Source organism: Staurois parvus, unplaced genomic scaffold, assembly GCF_062004578.1.
Source record: "Staurois parvus isolate SC_StPar_1 unplaced genomic scaffold, SC_StPar_1.0 ptg000173l, whole genome shotgun sequence".
NCBI lineage: Eukaryota > Metazoa > Chordata > Amphibia > Anura > Ranidae > Staurois > Staurois parvus.
The window spans coordinates 3,465,494-3,482,500 of record NW_028317969.1 but is presented as its reverse complement, the minus strand read 5'-3'; the positions used below and the strand labels follow the sequence as shown (position 1 = coordinate 3,482,500).

Genomic DNA, 17,007 nt, shown 5'->3' with positions numbered 1-17,007 from the left:
CTGAGAGCTACTGGAAGTATATATCACTGGCTGGCTTATTCCTTTGGGGCAGCGAGATCTCTGCACTTGTGTTCCCAGCTCCACCTGCCTGTCATCTTTTTGTTAGGCTAGGTTCACATCTGTGCGGCTGTTGCCACTGCGGATCCGCACAAAAATCCGTGCAGCCGCGCCACCCACACAGAGGAATGCGGACCCACAGGCGGGTGCCATTAGTTCTAATGGCATGCCGCCCGCACTGGAAATCGCAACCGTACTGGGAAACGAGGTTCCCGTGCGGGCTGCATTTTCAGAAGAAGTGCAGGGCCTTCTTCCCTATGTGTCCTGGGGCACGGGAGTCCATTCAAATGAATGGGCTCCCATGTCCGTGCAAAACGCGGACCGCAGGATCGCAGATATGTGAACCGGGGGTGAGAGCCTCTCCCAGGGTTTTATATTTTCATTACGATGAGTGTGGCAGGAGGACCTGTGCCAGGTGCACAAACATGGAGTCTTCTCTTCTGAAACAAGCCAGTGGCCTAATAAAACCAACTCTTCCACCCATAATGGAGACGTTTGATGGACTGATACTTTAAAGCCCAACTCAGGACAAAACATTGTTTCCCATGCAGTGGGGTTGGGGGGTTAGGATTCACAGGGGCTGGTCTTGTGCGGGGAGGATTGGGCAAAAATATCTCCATCCTTCAATTATCTAGACAAAAATGAACAGTTGACCCGTGCAGTGTGGGCACAGCCCCACTGCATAAGAACACTTATTTGCCTGGAGTTGGGCTTGAAACCCTTTAATGATTAATGGCATGCAGTAACTTCTAGCTGAATTGCCTTTTGCCTTCAAGTCCAAGAATCCGATTTTCTTCCCTGGTGTTGGCACAATGCAGGAATATGTGAAACCAAGGATTTTCATTTCCCAAAAACTGGGTGATTTCTGCAAAATGTTGACATTTTGGCACAATGCATTTTGCATTGGGTCAACAGCAAAGAAGAAATTAGTGGAACTCCAGGTCAACTAAAAAATTTGTCTAAATATGCGGTAAAAAGCTAATCTTTTAAACCAAGGTTTCTCAACACGGGTACCTCCAGAGGTTGCTAGGGGTTCCTTGAGCAATGAGCAATTTCTGCTTCTCAGATAAGTTCCCACTGACACCATTGATCTTTTTTAGCTATCTGTAAGGGGGTAATTATTTTCAATAGCCACAATTGTAGGGAGCATTCTTCCCAATGACTATCACACTAATGAGTTGCAGATATAGTAAATATTATCAGGGGTTCCCTGAACTCAGAAAAGTTATTTCAAGGGTTCCTCTGTGTTGAAAAGGTTGAGAAAGACTGTTTTAAACATTTCTTTTAATCTCTCTTTGTGTTTTTAGTAGTTACTTAGCTGAATTTGCAACAGTGTTGTCAGCCCTCTGATCCACATATACAATAATGTTCAGCCGTGACATCATCATGCCAGTGTCCATAGCTCTATTGGTGTGACAGGCCAGCAGAAAATCCACACGCACCAGTGCCAGGGAAAGGGGGTTGACTTGGAGGTTTAATTTCATATGACTAAGTAAAACAATGAGATGTATATGGCATGTCTGGTGGGTGACATCATAGGGAGCACAACCACACGGTGACATCACCATGTGGTCCTGCCCCTTAGTTTTTTTCTTTAACACCGGGAGGTGGCGGAGCTGTCATTTGGAGGGAGCCTTTGTCGGGTGCTCACTCACATGGGGGGGGGCAGGATCTGGGGGCCCTTTTGTTAAATGGCACTTCCACTTCCAAAAAGGCCCCCTGCCTGCATACCTCCACAACCCGGGCTCTTTTCCTCATCAAGCAACCCCCCATTTGGCCTGGTAAGGTTCAATGGGGGGGGGGGCTCGCTCGTCTCCTTCCTCCCCCCCTTTCCTGACCTCCCGAGCTGCATGCTTTGATAAGGGTCTGGTATAGATGTTGGGGGGGGGGGGACCCCACACTGTTTTTTTTTTAAATGCGGGCAATTCTTTTTTTTACATTCAACTGTGAGTGGGAAACCCTGCAGGCAGGTGATGGCTCATCAGCTGACAAGGACGCGGCGGCAGCCTGCTCCTTAACAACCATGTTTTTTACTGGCTGATAAGGATACAGAGGACGCCTGCTCCATAACAACCAGCTATTTACACTGCTTGTTAAGGACCCTGGCTACCACTGGCATGCTTTCACTACTAAAATACTGCATGACTTCACAAAATAGCGAATGCAGTATTTTAGTAACTTTTTTTAGTGAACTGAAAAAAACTCTTTAAAAAAATGCTGTGCAGCATCTTGCCACATACTCGGATGCGGTAAGATACCTCTTTGTGAATGGAGCCCAGTATTTTACTTTTGTTTATTTTTTTTAGAAAGAAGGACAACAAAAAAGTATAATGAAAAGTACATAAATCACACAAAATAAAAGGAAGTTAAATCACAAAATGACACACTAAAGTACCTAAACACACCCCCCAAAACAAAAACAAAGAAAGTGGAAAATGTAGTTTTTTTTCTGAAGTCAAAGTAGCGCAAAGAGTGAAATTACAAGAGAAAGTCATTTCATGATAAAAATCAATTTCGCCAAAATCACGCCGCTCACCTTTACTGTAGAACAAGAGAAAAGAGCCGCGGCTTACCTTACAGCCAAACATCAAAGATAGAGTGTTGTTGGTACATGCAACTTTGCAGTGGCAAATCATTGGTGTAAAGTAGGCTGGATTGTAACACCGGGGGACATTCCATTTACAGCCGGAGCAGCGCCATCCTTCCTAGTCACCCATCCAGGTCACAGGGGAACGCCAGCTAGCAACATATGCCATTCACAAGTAAGGCAGCTTCTGTTATCGGCGAGGGATTCACAGCATTCCATTCAGGTGTTAAAGAATCCTCAGCTGATGATGCAGGACTTAATAGGAATTCCCTCTTTCCATGGACAATTGAGTTCTAGCAGGTGAAAAAAACTAATAAGAAACAAATCACCATGCCAAAAAGGTTTGTACGACGGGCGATAGGAAAAATTTGATTTTTCCGGTTCAGCAATTTGATTTTTTTTTTTTTTTATTCTGCTGGAAAACTGCAAATGTAGCTTTGGGAGGCAGCCAGCCAGCTACTGCAATCCATAGTGGAAAAACCTGCAGAAAATCCTCAGCATCGCAGAAGGTATCCCCTGGCTAAAAGAGAATTGCATCACTGGAGGGAAAGCGGCAGCCAGCTCGGGGTTCTAGTCCTCTGCCCAGCAACTGGGAAGCACAGCTGCATGAAGCGATCCCCTCAACGGATAGCAGCCACTGCAATGGCCAGGCTCTTGCTCCTTCCCTTTCACAGACCAGCTTTACTTCCAGGCATCCTCTGACAGATCAAAGCCAGTGAATAATTTTAGAGCTGAGACAGGAGAGAGAGACAGGAGAGACTGCAGGAAGAGCCAGAGCTTGGCTTTGCCTGCAGAGCAGCCGGAACCGTGGGCACCGCTCAACTATAAATAATACACTTTTTTTTTTTTTTTTTTTGTGGCCGAACAGATGTGCGGGCTGATTAATTGGAGGCGATCTATTAGGAACGTTGTCAGCGTTAATGCATTGTTTTACTTTTTTTTTCTTCCGTTACTTGGGAAGGAAGATTGGGGTGGTGTGGGGCAGATTGAAACAATGTAGAAATCACTTTTATGGCATTGGCAACGCATGGTGCAGATCAGGGGCGGACTGACAACTCATGGGGCCCCCGGGCAATAGGGGATCATGGGGCCCCTGTGTCCTTGCCCACACTCAAAAACGCCTATAAAAAAGGTACCAGGGGCATTTCATGGGGCCCCCTACTGACCCCGGGCCCTCGGGCAGTGCTCGAGTGTTCGAATGGTCAGTCCACCCCTGGTGCAGATACGTATTAACCACTTCAAGTCCAGACACTTTTACCCCCTTCCTGTCCAGGCCAGTTTTCAATAGGAAGCAGGGTCAGCCGCACACCAGAGGATAGATGAATATAGTGTATATTTATTGATCCATAGGACACACAAAGGAGGAGAGGATGCTTAGCGGCATCTTGTTACTTGATCTTTTTATTAACCACTTCAAGTCCGGACACTTTTACCCCTTTCCAGTCCAGGCCAGTTTTCAATAGGAAGAAGGGTCAGCCACACACCGGAGGATAGATGAATATAGTGTGTATTTATTGATCCATAGGACACACAAAGGAGGAGAGGCTGCTGTTAACGGCATCTTGTTACTTGATCTTTTTATTAACCACTTAAAGTCCAGACACTTTTACCCCCTTCCATTCCAGGCCAATTTTCAGCTTTCAGCGCTATCACACTTTGAATGCGTTCAAAAAAGTCCTTGATCCTTTCCAAAAAACGCACCAGTTGAAAACTAGAGATGTGAACGTGTCCCATAGGAAATCATGTTAACCACTTCAAGTCCGGACACTTTCACCCCACTCAAGGTGCTGGACTTCCTTCGCTTGGAGTGGTGACATCATTGGATCCGGGGGGCGGAGGAGAGGCTGCTTAGCGGAATCTTTTTATTGACCACTTCAAGTGCGGACACTTGTACCCCCTTCCTGTCCAGGCCAGTTTTCAGCTTTCAGTGCTATCACACTTTGAATGACAATTGCGCGGTTATGCAACACTGTACACATATGAATTTTTTTAGCATTTTTTGAGAGAGATGAAAAACTTTATTTTGGTGGTATTTATTCACCACTGGGATTTTTATTTTTTTGCTATATAAATGAAAAAGTCCAAACATTTGAAAGTGTTTTTCTTATAAAATTTTGCAAATAAATAATCTTTCGTCATAAATCTTGGCCTAAATGTATTCATCTAAATTTTTAGTAAAAAAAAAAAAAAAATAACCCAAATTAGTTTATAACCAAAAATTATAATTTTTCAAAAAAATTGTTTACATTTTATTTAATTTTTATATTATTATTTATGTTTTTTTTTTTATATACTGTCACCCTAGCAGTACAGTGTCAGCATAGTGACATTGTACTACTTGTGGGGGGTGATAAAGAGTTTTTTTTTTTTTTACGCTGATTGCTTTTACACCCATAAAGGCTGTAAAAGCAAGTCCCAGCATGCCATGCCCACCTTTGTCCTGTCTCTGTAGAACTATAAGGCCTAGTATACCATACTTGCATTTTCTAATCTCTCTGTAGAACTACAAGTCCCAGCTCACTATACCTATCCTTTAGAACTACAAGACCTAGCTTACTATACCTGTCCTTTAGAACTACAAGTCCCAGCTCACTATACCTGTCCTTTAGAACTACAAGTCCCAGCTCACTATACCTGTCCTTTAGAACTACAAGTCCCAGCTCACTATACCTGTCCTTTAGAACTACAAGACCCAGCTCACTATACCTGGCCTTTAGAACTACAAGTCCCAGCTCATTATACCTATCCTTTAGAACTACAAGACCCAGCTCACTATACCTATCCTTTAGAACTACAAGTCCCAGCTCACTATACCTATCCTTTAGAACTACAAGTCCCAGCTCACTATACCTGTCCTTTAGAACTACAAGTCCCAGCTCACTATACCTATTCTTTAGAACTACAAGTCCTAGCAAGCAACTGTCTCTGTAGAACTGCAAGTCCCAGCATGCTATGCCACCTTTGTCCTGTCTCTGTAGAACTATAAGACCTAGTATACCATACTTGCACTTTCTAATCTCTCTGTAGGACTACAAGTCCCAGCTCACTATACCTATCCTTTAGAACTACAAGTCCCAGCTCACTATACCTGGCCTTTAGAACTACAAGTCCCAGCTCACTATACCTATCCTTTAGAACTACAAGTCCCAGCTCACTATACCTGTCCTTTAGAACTACAAGTCCCAGCTCACTATACCTGGCCTTTAGAACTACAAGTCCCAGCTCACTATACCTATCCTTTAGAACTACAAGTCCCAGCTCACTATACCTATCCTTTAGAACTACAAGTCCCAGCTCGCTATACCTGGCCTTTAGAACTACAAGTCCCAGCTCACTATACCTGTCCTTTAGAACTACAAGTCCCAGCTCGCTATACCTGTCCTTTAGAACTACAAGTCCCAGCTCACTATACCTGGCCTTTAGAACTACAAGTCCCAGCTCACTATACCTATTCTTTAGAACTACAAGTCCTAGCAAGCAACTGCCTCTGTAGAACTGCAAGTCCCAGCATGCTATGCCACCTTTGTCCTGTCTCTGTAGAACTATAAGACCTAGTATACCATACTTGTACTTTCTAATTTCTCTGTAGAACTACAAGTCTCAGATCACTATACCAGCTATCGTGTCTCCCTGGTGAACTGTACAGTCCAGTTGGAGCGCTGCAAGGTGTCAGAAATGAGAAGTTTTGGGTAGAGTTGCTGCCTCCATGTGGTGAACACATGCACTGAAAAAACTGCCATTTATACAATCTAAGCCCGGGTTCACACTGATGCGATGCAAAGTTTGCAGCATTTTCTGTGCGAATTCCGGATCAGAATCGCACCCCATTCATGCGAACTGCTGTGGGTGTGTATGTTAAGTTAACAACACCCTGAAATCGGTCTGCAAAACGCGGTGCAATGTGTAGAATCGAATCACATAGGTGTGAATACCCATGTGATCTGATTCTAGTGCGGACCAAAAAAAGTGTCCTGCACGTTTTTGGTGTGGGTGCGGTGCGATTAGAGCCATACAAGATGTACGGCTCCAGTCGCACCGCACACAAATTGCATGTGATGTGCACAGGAATGTGATGCGGTTCCTGTGCGAATCACATGCGATATACCGCAGTGCGTATATATGTGAACCTGGGCTCAGTCAATTTAGTAGGTGGTATAGAAAGTCTTGGGGCTCATTCACACAGTGCAGTGACTGGCGTTTTTCTGCACTGGAAGAATGTCAGTCACTGTTCTCCCTGCAAGCAGCCTGCAGATGAGGTGCAGTGAGCTACAATATAAAGCTGACGTGCCGTATTTTATCACAGCTCATAAGAAGGCACTGCATGCCAACGCACAGCGGCGCAATGTCGCATCACCGCAGCTCATGTGAACACATGTTGTAGTGCCATCATTTTCAAATGAACCCTTAATGCCTTAAGGCAGCACAATACACAATACACATTTTTCAGCACATGACAACGCACATTACCGCACTATTGTGTTGTGCCTTGCCATAAATTGTTTTTTTTTGTGTGTGTGTTTTTTTAAATATTTCAGTATGTGTTCAATGCAAGCATTTAAAGGAGAAGTATGAGTTTAAAAAAAATGGTGGTTATCTATGGGTTTCCCTTTGTATCCCAAACAATTCTTCTGGCAGTTGTGGCTGCAATCTTTCTTGGTCTACTTGACCTTGGCTTGGTATCAAGAGATCCCCAAACTTTCCACTTCTTAATAGGTGATTTAACAGTACTGATTGGCATATTCAAGGCGTTGGACATCTTTTTATGTCCTTTTCCAGCTTTATAAAGTTACATTGCCTTGTTACACAGGACTTTTGACAGTTCTTTTCTGATCCTCATGGCTCATTATCTAGCCTAGTCAGTGCTTCCACGTAAGAGCTAACAAACTCATTGACTATTTATACACTGACACTAATTACAATTTAAAAAGCCACAGATGTGGGACATTAACCTCTAATTGGCATTGTAACCCGTGTGTGTCACCTTGTGTGTCTGTACCAACATTCCAGGGGAGGGAAACTTCTGATCCGGGCCAATTGGGTGATTTCTGTTATCAATATGATTTAAAAAGGAGCCAAACAACTATGTGATAATAAATGGCTTCATATGACCATCACCCTTCAATAAAAGAGCATTTTTTGGCATGATCAGTCATATTTTCAACATCAATGCCAACATTTCACAATTTCTGCCAGGGTGTGCAACCTTTTGAGGACAACTGTAAGTATAGTCGTTCACAGTGTATTCTCCAATGCATCTCAATGGGCAAAAGTACACTGCACCCGGCACCACAACAATAGGTGTGTTTTACTGTACATGGCCATATGCACTAATAATATGGCCATGTGCAAGAGCCTGCATAGAGACAAGGAATTCTGTTTTTTTTGTTCACTTGCTGCATGCTTGTTCGGGAAGCTTGCACACCACTAAATATTTTATTGAGACCAAATAACAAAAGATCCTGTCTAAATTGGTCCTAGTATGTGTATGTATGAAGATAGATTGATAGATAGATAGATAGATAGATAGATAGATAGATAGATAGATAGATAGATAGATGGGCAGCATAGTGACTAAATGGTTAGCACTTCCTTTTGGCAGCACTAGGGTCGTTGGTTAGAATCCCAACCACGGCACCACCTGCCTGGAGTTTGCATGTTCTCCCTGTGTCTGCGTGGGTTTCCTCCGGGTACTCCGGCTTCTCTCTAAATTGTCCCTAGTATGTGTATGTATGAATGTAAGTTAGGGACCTTAGATTGTACGCCCCTTGAGGGTTAGGGACTGATGTGAATGTACAATATATATGTAAAGTGCTGTGTAAATTGACGGTGCTATTTAAGTACCTGAAATAAATAAAAATAAATAAAATAATAAATAATAATAAATACTGGGAAAAATATGCAGGTCTGTGGAGGCCATCCTGAATTCCATACTTCACTGATCAACCAGCAGGTTGGGGGGAGCTATTTGACCAAGTCGGGATGCTGTTGAAGTTGAGGATCTGGCTTTGCTGCCTGGCAGAACGAGTCGGATCACAAAACTGGCTCAACAGAATAAAGCCGGCCATACACAGTTCGAATTTCGAAAGAATTTTCTTTTGAAAATCTTTTCTAAGAATTTTCGTTTGAATTTCACACCATTAGGGGGTCACAGAAACATGGCAGGCAGAATTTTCGTGTGACCGTTGAATCTGAGTGATCAGGTATGTTGGAAATTTTTGGATAACGAACATTTTGCTTGAGGTGATTGTAGCCGTATTAGTGCATTTGTGACAGGAACAATTGAGTACTGTCCGTGATACTTTTTTTATTTGCACTAACATACAATTTTGAGGACAAGCTTTCGGGGAATGTCCCCTTCTTCAGGTCTGAGCAGTACTGAAACAAAGATTTAGCAGAATGTTAGAAGAGATGTTCGCATCCCCTACATCTCTTCTAACATTCTGCTAAATCTGTGTTCAGTACTACTTAGACCTGAAGGGGACATTCCCCGAAAGCTTGTCCTCAAAATTGTATGTTAGTATAAAAAAGTATCACGGACAGTACTCAATTGTTCCTGGAATAACGAACTAATTTTGAATCAATGATGGGAGAATTGTGCAGGAAATATAAACAAAAAATAAATGAGTGTGAGCTGTGACCTGGAAAGAAAAGATCATTCGTGGCCACAAAAATTCTTTTCTGTAGCCGATTTTCGTGTGATCGCTGAATCTGAGTGATCAGGCATGTTGGAAATTTTTGGAATAACAAACGAATTTCGATTCAATGATGGTAGAATTGTGCAGGAATATAAACAAAAAAGAAATGAGTGTGAGCTGTGACCTGGAAAGAAAAGATAATTTGTGGCCACGAAAATTCTTTTCTGTAGCAACAGGAGCTGACATTGAAGGCTTGGTTGGTTGAATTTCAAAATCAACGGTGGCACCATCGGATTGCAAAATGCATGAAATGTCCGATTGCCTAAAGAAAATTCATTCGGAATTAGACCCATGTATGGCCTGCATTACTCCTCCCAAAACAAATAAAACATTTCCCATAGATGTAGCACAGCTGTGTACGTAGCTGTTTGTCAAGAGTTCAGCTGTAAGCCAACATTTGGCATTGGATTTTCTTTCCCATTCGGGGTAAGCACAATGCAATCCATTTGTCTGAACCAGCTGTAAAATAGCATGCAGTGACTATCTATATAGGTTTTCCCATGTCATAATAAATAGTTAATGCCTTCAATATAAACCGCCTTGTTACTTTATTCAGCGATTGCGCCCTTTCATGTACGGATTCTTTGCCGAGGAAGGTTAAACAGCAAGCAAAGGAAGCGAGAGAGATGTTTAATGGTGTTATGAGTAATGAAATGACTGCAATAGTGCACAGTACAAAGAAATAGGAAACGATCAGTATTGTACATTACGATGCAACTAAAATATAATAATATAGTACTATAACATATGGAGGCTGCTGCCCCCGCAAGAGGTGGGATGAAGGATGGGGCACTGACACATTCCAAAGGCTACACCTCGTGTTCTATGTCTACTGGCACTGCCTGCCTTGATCAAGCCGTAACAGAAACACGTTTAGAGAGAATACACGTTTTCTAAAAATTGGTCAATAATATGGATAATGATCAAAGTTCCAAAGAAATAATAGGGGGGGTATTTATAGTATATGCATACTAAACACTAACATAAAAATAGAAGTATTTAGAAAGTTTTAGTTTTTCACATAAAATAGAGCTTAATGACATGTAAATTTACTTGGTTGAGACCATGAAAAGATCGATCACAACACCATTATTGTGTAATATACATCATCATGATCCTCTCTACTCTTTCTCTCATTGTGGTCTGTAGCTGGGCACCAGCAGAACAATCCCTATGTGGGATAACTGTATTCTGGTATTTCCAGAATTTCCAGCATTCCTGCCTGTACTTTCAATGGTACTCGCAGAATCCATGCTGGGACTTCCAGTATCTTTGCCAGTACTTCCAATGGTATTCGCAGAATCCATGCTGGGACTTCCAGTATCCATGCCAGTACTTCCAATGGTACTTGCAGAATCCATGCAGGGACTTCCAGAATATGTTGCCAGTACTTCCAATGGTATTCACATAATCCCTGTTGCAATTTCCAGAGTTTGCTGAAAAGATGTTAGGTGTATTCTCTGACTAAAATCCATTCTGACACTTCAAGAATCTCCCTTCCAGTACTTCCAATGGTACTTGCAGAATCCATGCTGACACTTTTAAAATTTCCTCCTCTACTTCCAATAGTGCTCAAAAAATACCTGCCACTACTGCCAATGGTGCTCGAAGAATCCCTGCCAGTACTTCCAGTGGTACTCACAGAATCCATGCCGGGAATTCCAGAATCTGTGCCAGTACTTCCGGTGGTATTCACAGAATCCCTGTTCTGATTTTCAGAGTGTAGGTATATTCTCAGACTAAAATCCTTGCTGACACTTCAAGAATCCCTTCCAGGATTTCCAATGGTTCTTGCAGAATCCCTTCCAGGACTTCCAATGGTACTTGAAGAATCCCTGCCAGTACTTTCAATGGTACTTGCAGAATCCCTACCAATACTTCCAATGGTACTTGCAGCATCCATGCTGGGACTTCCAGTATCTGTACCAGTACTTTCAATGGTACTTGCAGCATCCATACCTGGACTTCCAGTATCCATGCCAGTACTTCCAATGGTACTTGCAGCATCCATACCTGGACTTCCAGTATCCATGCCAGTACTTCTAATGGTACTTGCAGAATCCATGGCGGAACTTCCAGAATCCATACCAGTACTTCCGATGGTAATTGCAGAATTCCTGTTGTGACTTCCACAGTTCGCTGAAAAGGTGCTAGGTGTATTCTCTGACTAAAAGGGTATTTAATCTCCAGCACTTGAAGTGGCTGATGCTGTATCTTCTCACCAGCTACCCCTTTTTATAATAATTACCTGCGAGACTGCTGACTGTTACTGTCCTAGACTTTTCTTCGGCCTGACTGCTGCCAAGACCCCTTGTCTGGACCTAACTACTCATTTGCCTTCAAAGACCCTTTGCTGGACCTGATGCCTTCTTTGCCTTGCGCCTGACAAGATCTTTGCTTCAACTACTTTTTGGCCTGCTGCTTGTCAAGACACCAAGATACCTTTCTAAATCTGACTACTGATTTGCTTGTCAAGACCCCTGGCTGGACCTGATTGCAACTCTTCCGCCTGCTGCCTGCCAAGACCCCTGTATTGACTTGACAACTTTTTTTGCCTGCTGCCTCTCAAGATAGCTGTCTAAACTGACTATTCATTAACTTGTCATGACCCATGACTTGACCTGATTCCTTTTCTGCCTGTTGCCTGATGAGATACCTACCTGGACCTGACTACTCTTCTATCTGCCAAAATCCTTGCTTGGATCGGACTACTCTTCTGCCTGCTGTCTGCCATGATTGCTGCCTGGACCTGACTACACCTCTATCTGCAGCCTTCAGACACCCCTGTCTGCACTAGAACACTCTTCTGCCTATCGTTTTGCACTGCAATTTTCCACATTGTATTTATTCCTGTCAATACCGGTGACTATTACAGCACAGCATGCCTACAAGAGCTCTGCTGTGGACCCAACTGTCAATTAACCTCATGTTTTGAGTTAGCCCATGTAACCTGCTGTGGGGCCTACCAAAACAAGCAAAGCATTGGGGCTGTGACATGTGTTCAGCCCCTCTGGCTGCATGCTATGTTTTAGGTGAGCAATTGGGGGCAAAAAAATTGCAGCTTAAGCATTTGTTTTACCTGCCACCAGGCCACTGCTGTGAAAGAGGTCTTAATGTTTAATATCCACATAGCATATTCTATCTTTTGAATTTTAATCTTTTAAAAATTATCATGTATAGTATGCAAAAAGTGAATGCTACCTTTGACTCCCCTGTGCTTCATTTTATTATTTAATCAGTTGCCCTCCAGAGGATTTAACCCCTTCCTGACCAGGCCATTTTTTTGTGATATGGCGCTCCGTTACTTTAACTGATAATTGCGCAGTCATGCAATGCTGCACCCAAATTAAATTTATGTCCTTTTTTTCCACAAATTGAGCTTTCTTTTGGTGGCATTTGATCCCCTCTGCATTTTTTATTTTGTGCGCTATAAACAAAAAAAGACCGACAATTTTGAGAAAAAAAACCCAATATTTTTGACTTTTTGCTATTAAACATGTCCAGTAGAAAAATTAAAAAAATCAGATTTTGGCATAAATTTAGGCCAAAACATATTCTGCTACATGTCTTTGCTAAAAAAAAATCTCAATATGTGTAAATTAATTGGTTTACATGAAAGTTATAGAGTCTACAAATGGTGGCATATATACTGGATTTGTGTTTCTTTTATACTAGTAATGACGGCGATCAGGGGGACTGCGTTGGCCATTCTGACACTGGGGGGAACTGACTGTCACTGACATCCCCAGTGATACTAATACAGTGATCAGTGCTAATAAAAAGCACTGACGCTGTACTAATGGCACTGGGCAGGAAGGGGTTAACATGTGGGGTGATCAAAGAGTTAACTGTGTGCTGCGTGTGTACTTTGTATTGCTATGCAGAGCAATACAAAGCAGTGCACAGGATCTGACATGGGAGAGATCTCTTTGTTTACATACAGGTCTCTCCCCCGTCAGTGATACTCAGCGATCGCCGTGTGCCGGCGGGAAACCCGGTGATTGACAGCCAATAGCCCCCTACTCGGAAATGCAAATTCATGTATATATATGTGATTTTGTGCAGCCCTGCCGCCTTGTAGCAGTATTTTTGCTATAGGGCGGTGGGAAAACAGTTAAGTGTAGATAGTTACTATTAGTTACCTGCTTGCCAGGTAGTACCTGCACTAGTACTTCCTACACTGTATACACAGTATACTGGATAGATAGAGAGAGAGAGAGAGATGGATAGCATAGTGACTAAATGGTTAGCACTTCCTTCTGGCAGCACTAGGGTCGTTGGTTAGAATCCCAACCAAGGCACCACCTGCCTGGAGTTTGCATGTTCTCCCTGTGTCTGCGTGGGTTTCCTCCGGGTACTCCGGCTTCTCTTTAAATTGGCCCTAGTATGTGTATGTATGTATGTGAGTTAGGGACCTTAGATTGTACACCCCTTGAGGGTTAGGGATTGATGTGAATGTACAATATGTATGTAAAGCGCTGCGTACATTGACAGCGCTATATAAGTACCTAAAATAAAATAAAATATATATTTAACATTTTTTTGAAGCTGTTAATATCCTATGTACAGGTAGGCTCAAGCTTATTTTATTTGTGGAAATATCTATGGCCGCAGTAATTATTTCACTTCTACTAAGGGCATTTTAATGTTTTTATTGATCCCACGAGAAGTAAGTACTGAGCAAACAGAAACCTGATATGAACATGTTTATTTTGGAATATAATCTCAGATGTTGTGACAACTCATGAATTAAAATGTGAATGAGAACAGCCTGCGTACTGCATCTCAAGTCTTCTGGGGATCTGTGTCTTTGTAAATGGGTCAATAACTCAGCAACTTTATTTGGAAAGTGTTTGATGTTTCACTAATTATTGCAGGATTAATAATTCAAGAGGAAAAATTATGAGATAGAAAAATAACAAGCAAGGGTCAGACTATCGGTTATTAAAAAAAATACCTCTCTATAGCACTCTCCTGCAATCTTCCTTTAAAGGGTTGGTTCACCTTCACCAAAAACAGCAGGTAAGGGGCTCCTGTAGATAAAAACAAACTGCGCAGCTTCGGCCAAAGTTAAAAAACGCCCTTGCGGTTCGATTTGTCGCTAATCTTCAGACGGTAATAGAGACGTATGTATTTTTTATGTTTATGAGTTAGCGACTGTGATTCCGTCAATTTCTATTTCTTTTTATTGAGACGTACCTGTTTCTTTTTCTTTTTTTGTACTTTTTCTTTTTCTTAAAAATATATAAAGATTTTATATATATATATATATATATATATATATATATATATGTATATGTGTATATATATATACACTGTATAATATATATACTTATATATATATCTATATAGATATATATAGATATATATATATATATATTATAGATAGATAGATAGATAGATAGATAGATAAACACCCTTGCTAAAGGTGTAGGCCATTTACGTATTTCTTGAAGCCTGGCCAAAAAACAGCCCAGATATGGTTTCATCCCATCTTGCCTTATTCAAATCCTGCAAAGTTTGCTTTTATCTACAGATGCCACTTACCTGCATGTATGCACCCTTAGGGCTCGTCCACACGTACAATTGGGGAGTTGAGTCTTGGTTTTACTTGGTTTTACTGCCCCCGATCCCTACCCCCTTTAGTTGCTAAGGCAGCAGCCAAAGGTGTAATCATGGAATAAAGCCCCCTGTAGCTTTTGGTGGGTGATACTGCTGGTCAATCATGACCCATTCAAGTAAATAGGGCAACTCTGCAAGTGTCCTGCAACTGCATGTTTCTTTGGAGTTTAAGGGGTTAAAGCAGGTTGTGATAAAAGCCACACAATGCTGCCTGCTTTAACCCCTTATTTGCTGTACTGCACAAGGTTGCAGGCAGGGGTAGACTGACAACTCATGGGGCCCCCGGGCAATAAGGGATCATGGGGCCCCTGTGTCCTCGCCCACACCCAAAAAAGCCTATGAAAAAGACAATGAAATGTACCAGGGGCATCTCATGGGGCCCCCTACTGACCACGGGCCCTCGGGCAGTGCCCGAGTGCTCAAATGGTCAGTCCACCCCTGATTGCAGGGCACTTGCAGAGCGGCCTCATTCACTTGAATGGGTCATGCTTGGTAGGTGCTACACCCATCAACCATGGCAGGGCATATAACTCCTGCTGAATCTGCAACATGTGTACACCTCTGGCCAGTGCAAGTAAAGGGGGTGTGGTTGGGGCAGGGGTAGTACAAACACGCCTTAACTATGGGGTTTTACCACCCCTTAAACTGCAAATGTAAATGACCCCTTACTGTTCTGAGCCCCCCATAAGGCTGCTTTCACACCGATGTGCTGCACTTTACCAGCACCTCAGGTGCAGCGCAGTGCATCTGTAACTTTCGTGGGTTAGCTGTGCTTTGTCATAGAGTTCTATTATATCCTGAAGGTGTGGTGCACTTTCTGAAAGTGCCCCAAACACACAGGATATAATAGAAGTCTATGGCTAAGTGCAGCAAACCCACAGGAAATGTGAGGGACCGCCGAGCGGCACCACTAGCACTCCACTGGTCAGGCGTGCCCAGAGCGCGGAGTCTAAGCCCCAGGGTACTTGTTCACCAGGGCCCCTGATGGTGGGGATGGACTTGTAGTACCCTGAGACCAGGTCGCCTCTACTGAGCACACCTGTCAGTGGTAGGGGTGTTCGCCAGGGGTTCCAACCAGGGAGAGCCAGATGTGAGGAGGTCGGGTGAGCCCGATGGGATGGATGGATGGCTGAGCAAGTGCGTAGTCAGACAGGCCGAGTCGGTAAGGTAGAGGACGGTAAGGTACAAGGGAGCAGGCAGAGAATCATCGGGTCACACGCCAGGTCAGCAACAGGGGATCAGATCTAATAAGGGGCATCCAGGGAGAGAGGTCAGGCAAGCAGGGGTCTGGGCAGGAGAAATCAGCAAGGTCAAGAGCAATCCGGGTCAATAACTTACTAGGCACAGGTACAGGAACACAGGAAGCAGGTAAGACCAGAAGGCAACGAAATGACAGCTCAGGGACCTTTAAATATCCCGCCCTGCGCTGCCATTGGTGCCCAGCGGGCGGCCGCGGCTTCTACTGCGCATGCGCGAGCTCGAACGCCGCGGCCGGCCCGGACCTAGTGCCCGTGTACTAGGTGGAGCAGTGCGCCTGCGCCGGGACCATCGCGGCAGGGATCGAGGAGATCCCTGACATTGCCCCCCCCCCTACGGGCAACCTCCGGATGCCCACCCGATCTCTCCACCACGGGTGATCACAAAGAAACCTCCGGACAAGCCTAGGTGCATGGACATTATGGGCTGGTTCCCACGAATTGTCCTCAGGGCCGTAGCCCTTCCACTTGATGAGAAATTGGGTCTGGCCCCCCCTTCGTCGGCACTTCAAGATTGCCTCCACCTCGAATTCTTCTTCCTCTTCAACTGTTACGGCCTCCGGGGGCCTGGATTCTCGCTCCGGGAAGGCATCAGGGACTACTGGTTTCAACAGGGACACGTGGAAGACAGGGTGGATCTTGAGTGTCTCAGGGAGAACGAGTTCATAGGCCACCTCATTGACCATCCGTTTGATGCAGAAAGGGCCTATAAATTTAGGTCCCAACTTTTTTGACGGGCAGAGCATCCTCAAGTTAGACGTAGCCAGCCAAACCTTCTCTCCGGGCTGCA

The 17,007-nt window shown here is 43.6% G+C and overlaps 1 protein-coding gene across 6 annotated transcripts in view; it reads right to left on the bottom strand.

Annotated features, from left to right (window-relative positions):
• Positions 1 to 17,007, bottom strand: part of DLG2 (discs large MAGUK scaffold protein 2) — a 2,035,798-nt gene that overhangs the window by 1,305,648 nt on the left and 713,143 nt on the right. The window contains exon 1 of one of the 6 annotated variants that reach the window (XM_089676763.1): positions 2,631 to 3,422. The exons of 4 other annotated variants lie outside the window; for them this stretch is intronic. In XM_089676763.1, coding sequence (XP_089532889.1) covers positions 2,631 to 2,693 — 63 coding nt within the window. In that variant the 5' untranslated portion in view covers positions 2,694 to 3,422. Of the gene's footprint in view, positions 1 to 2,630; positions 3,423 to 17,007 lie in introns of those variants that run through there. One more of the 6 variants, XM_089676768.1, reaches the window with a different exon arrangement.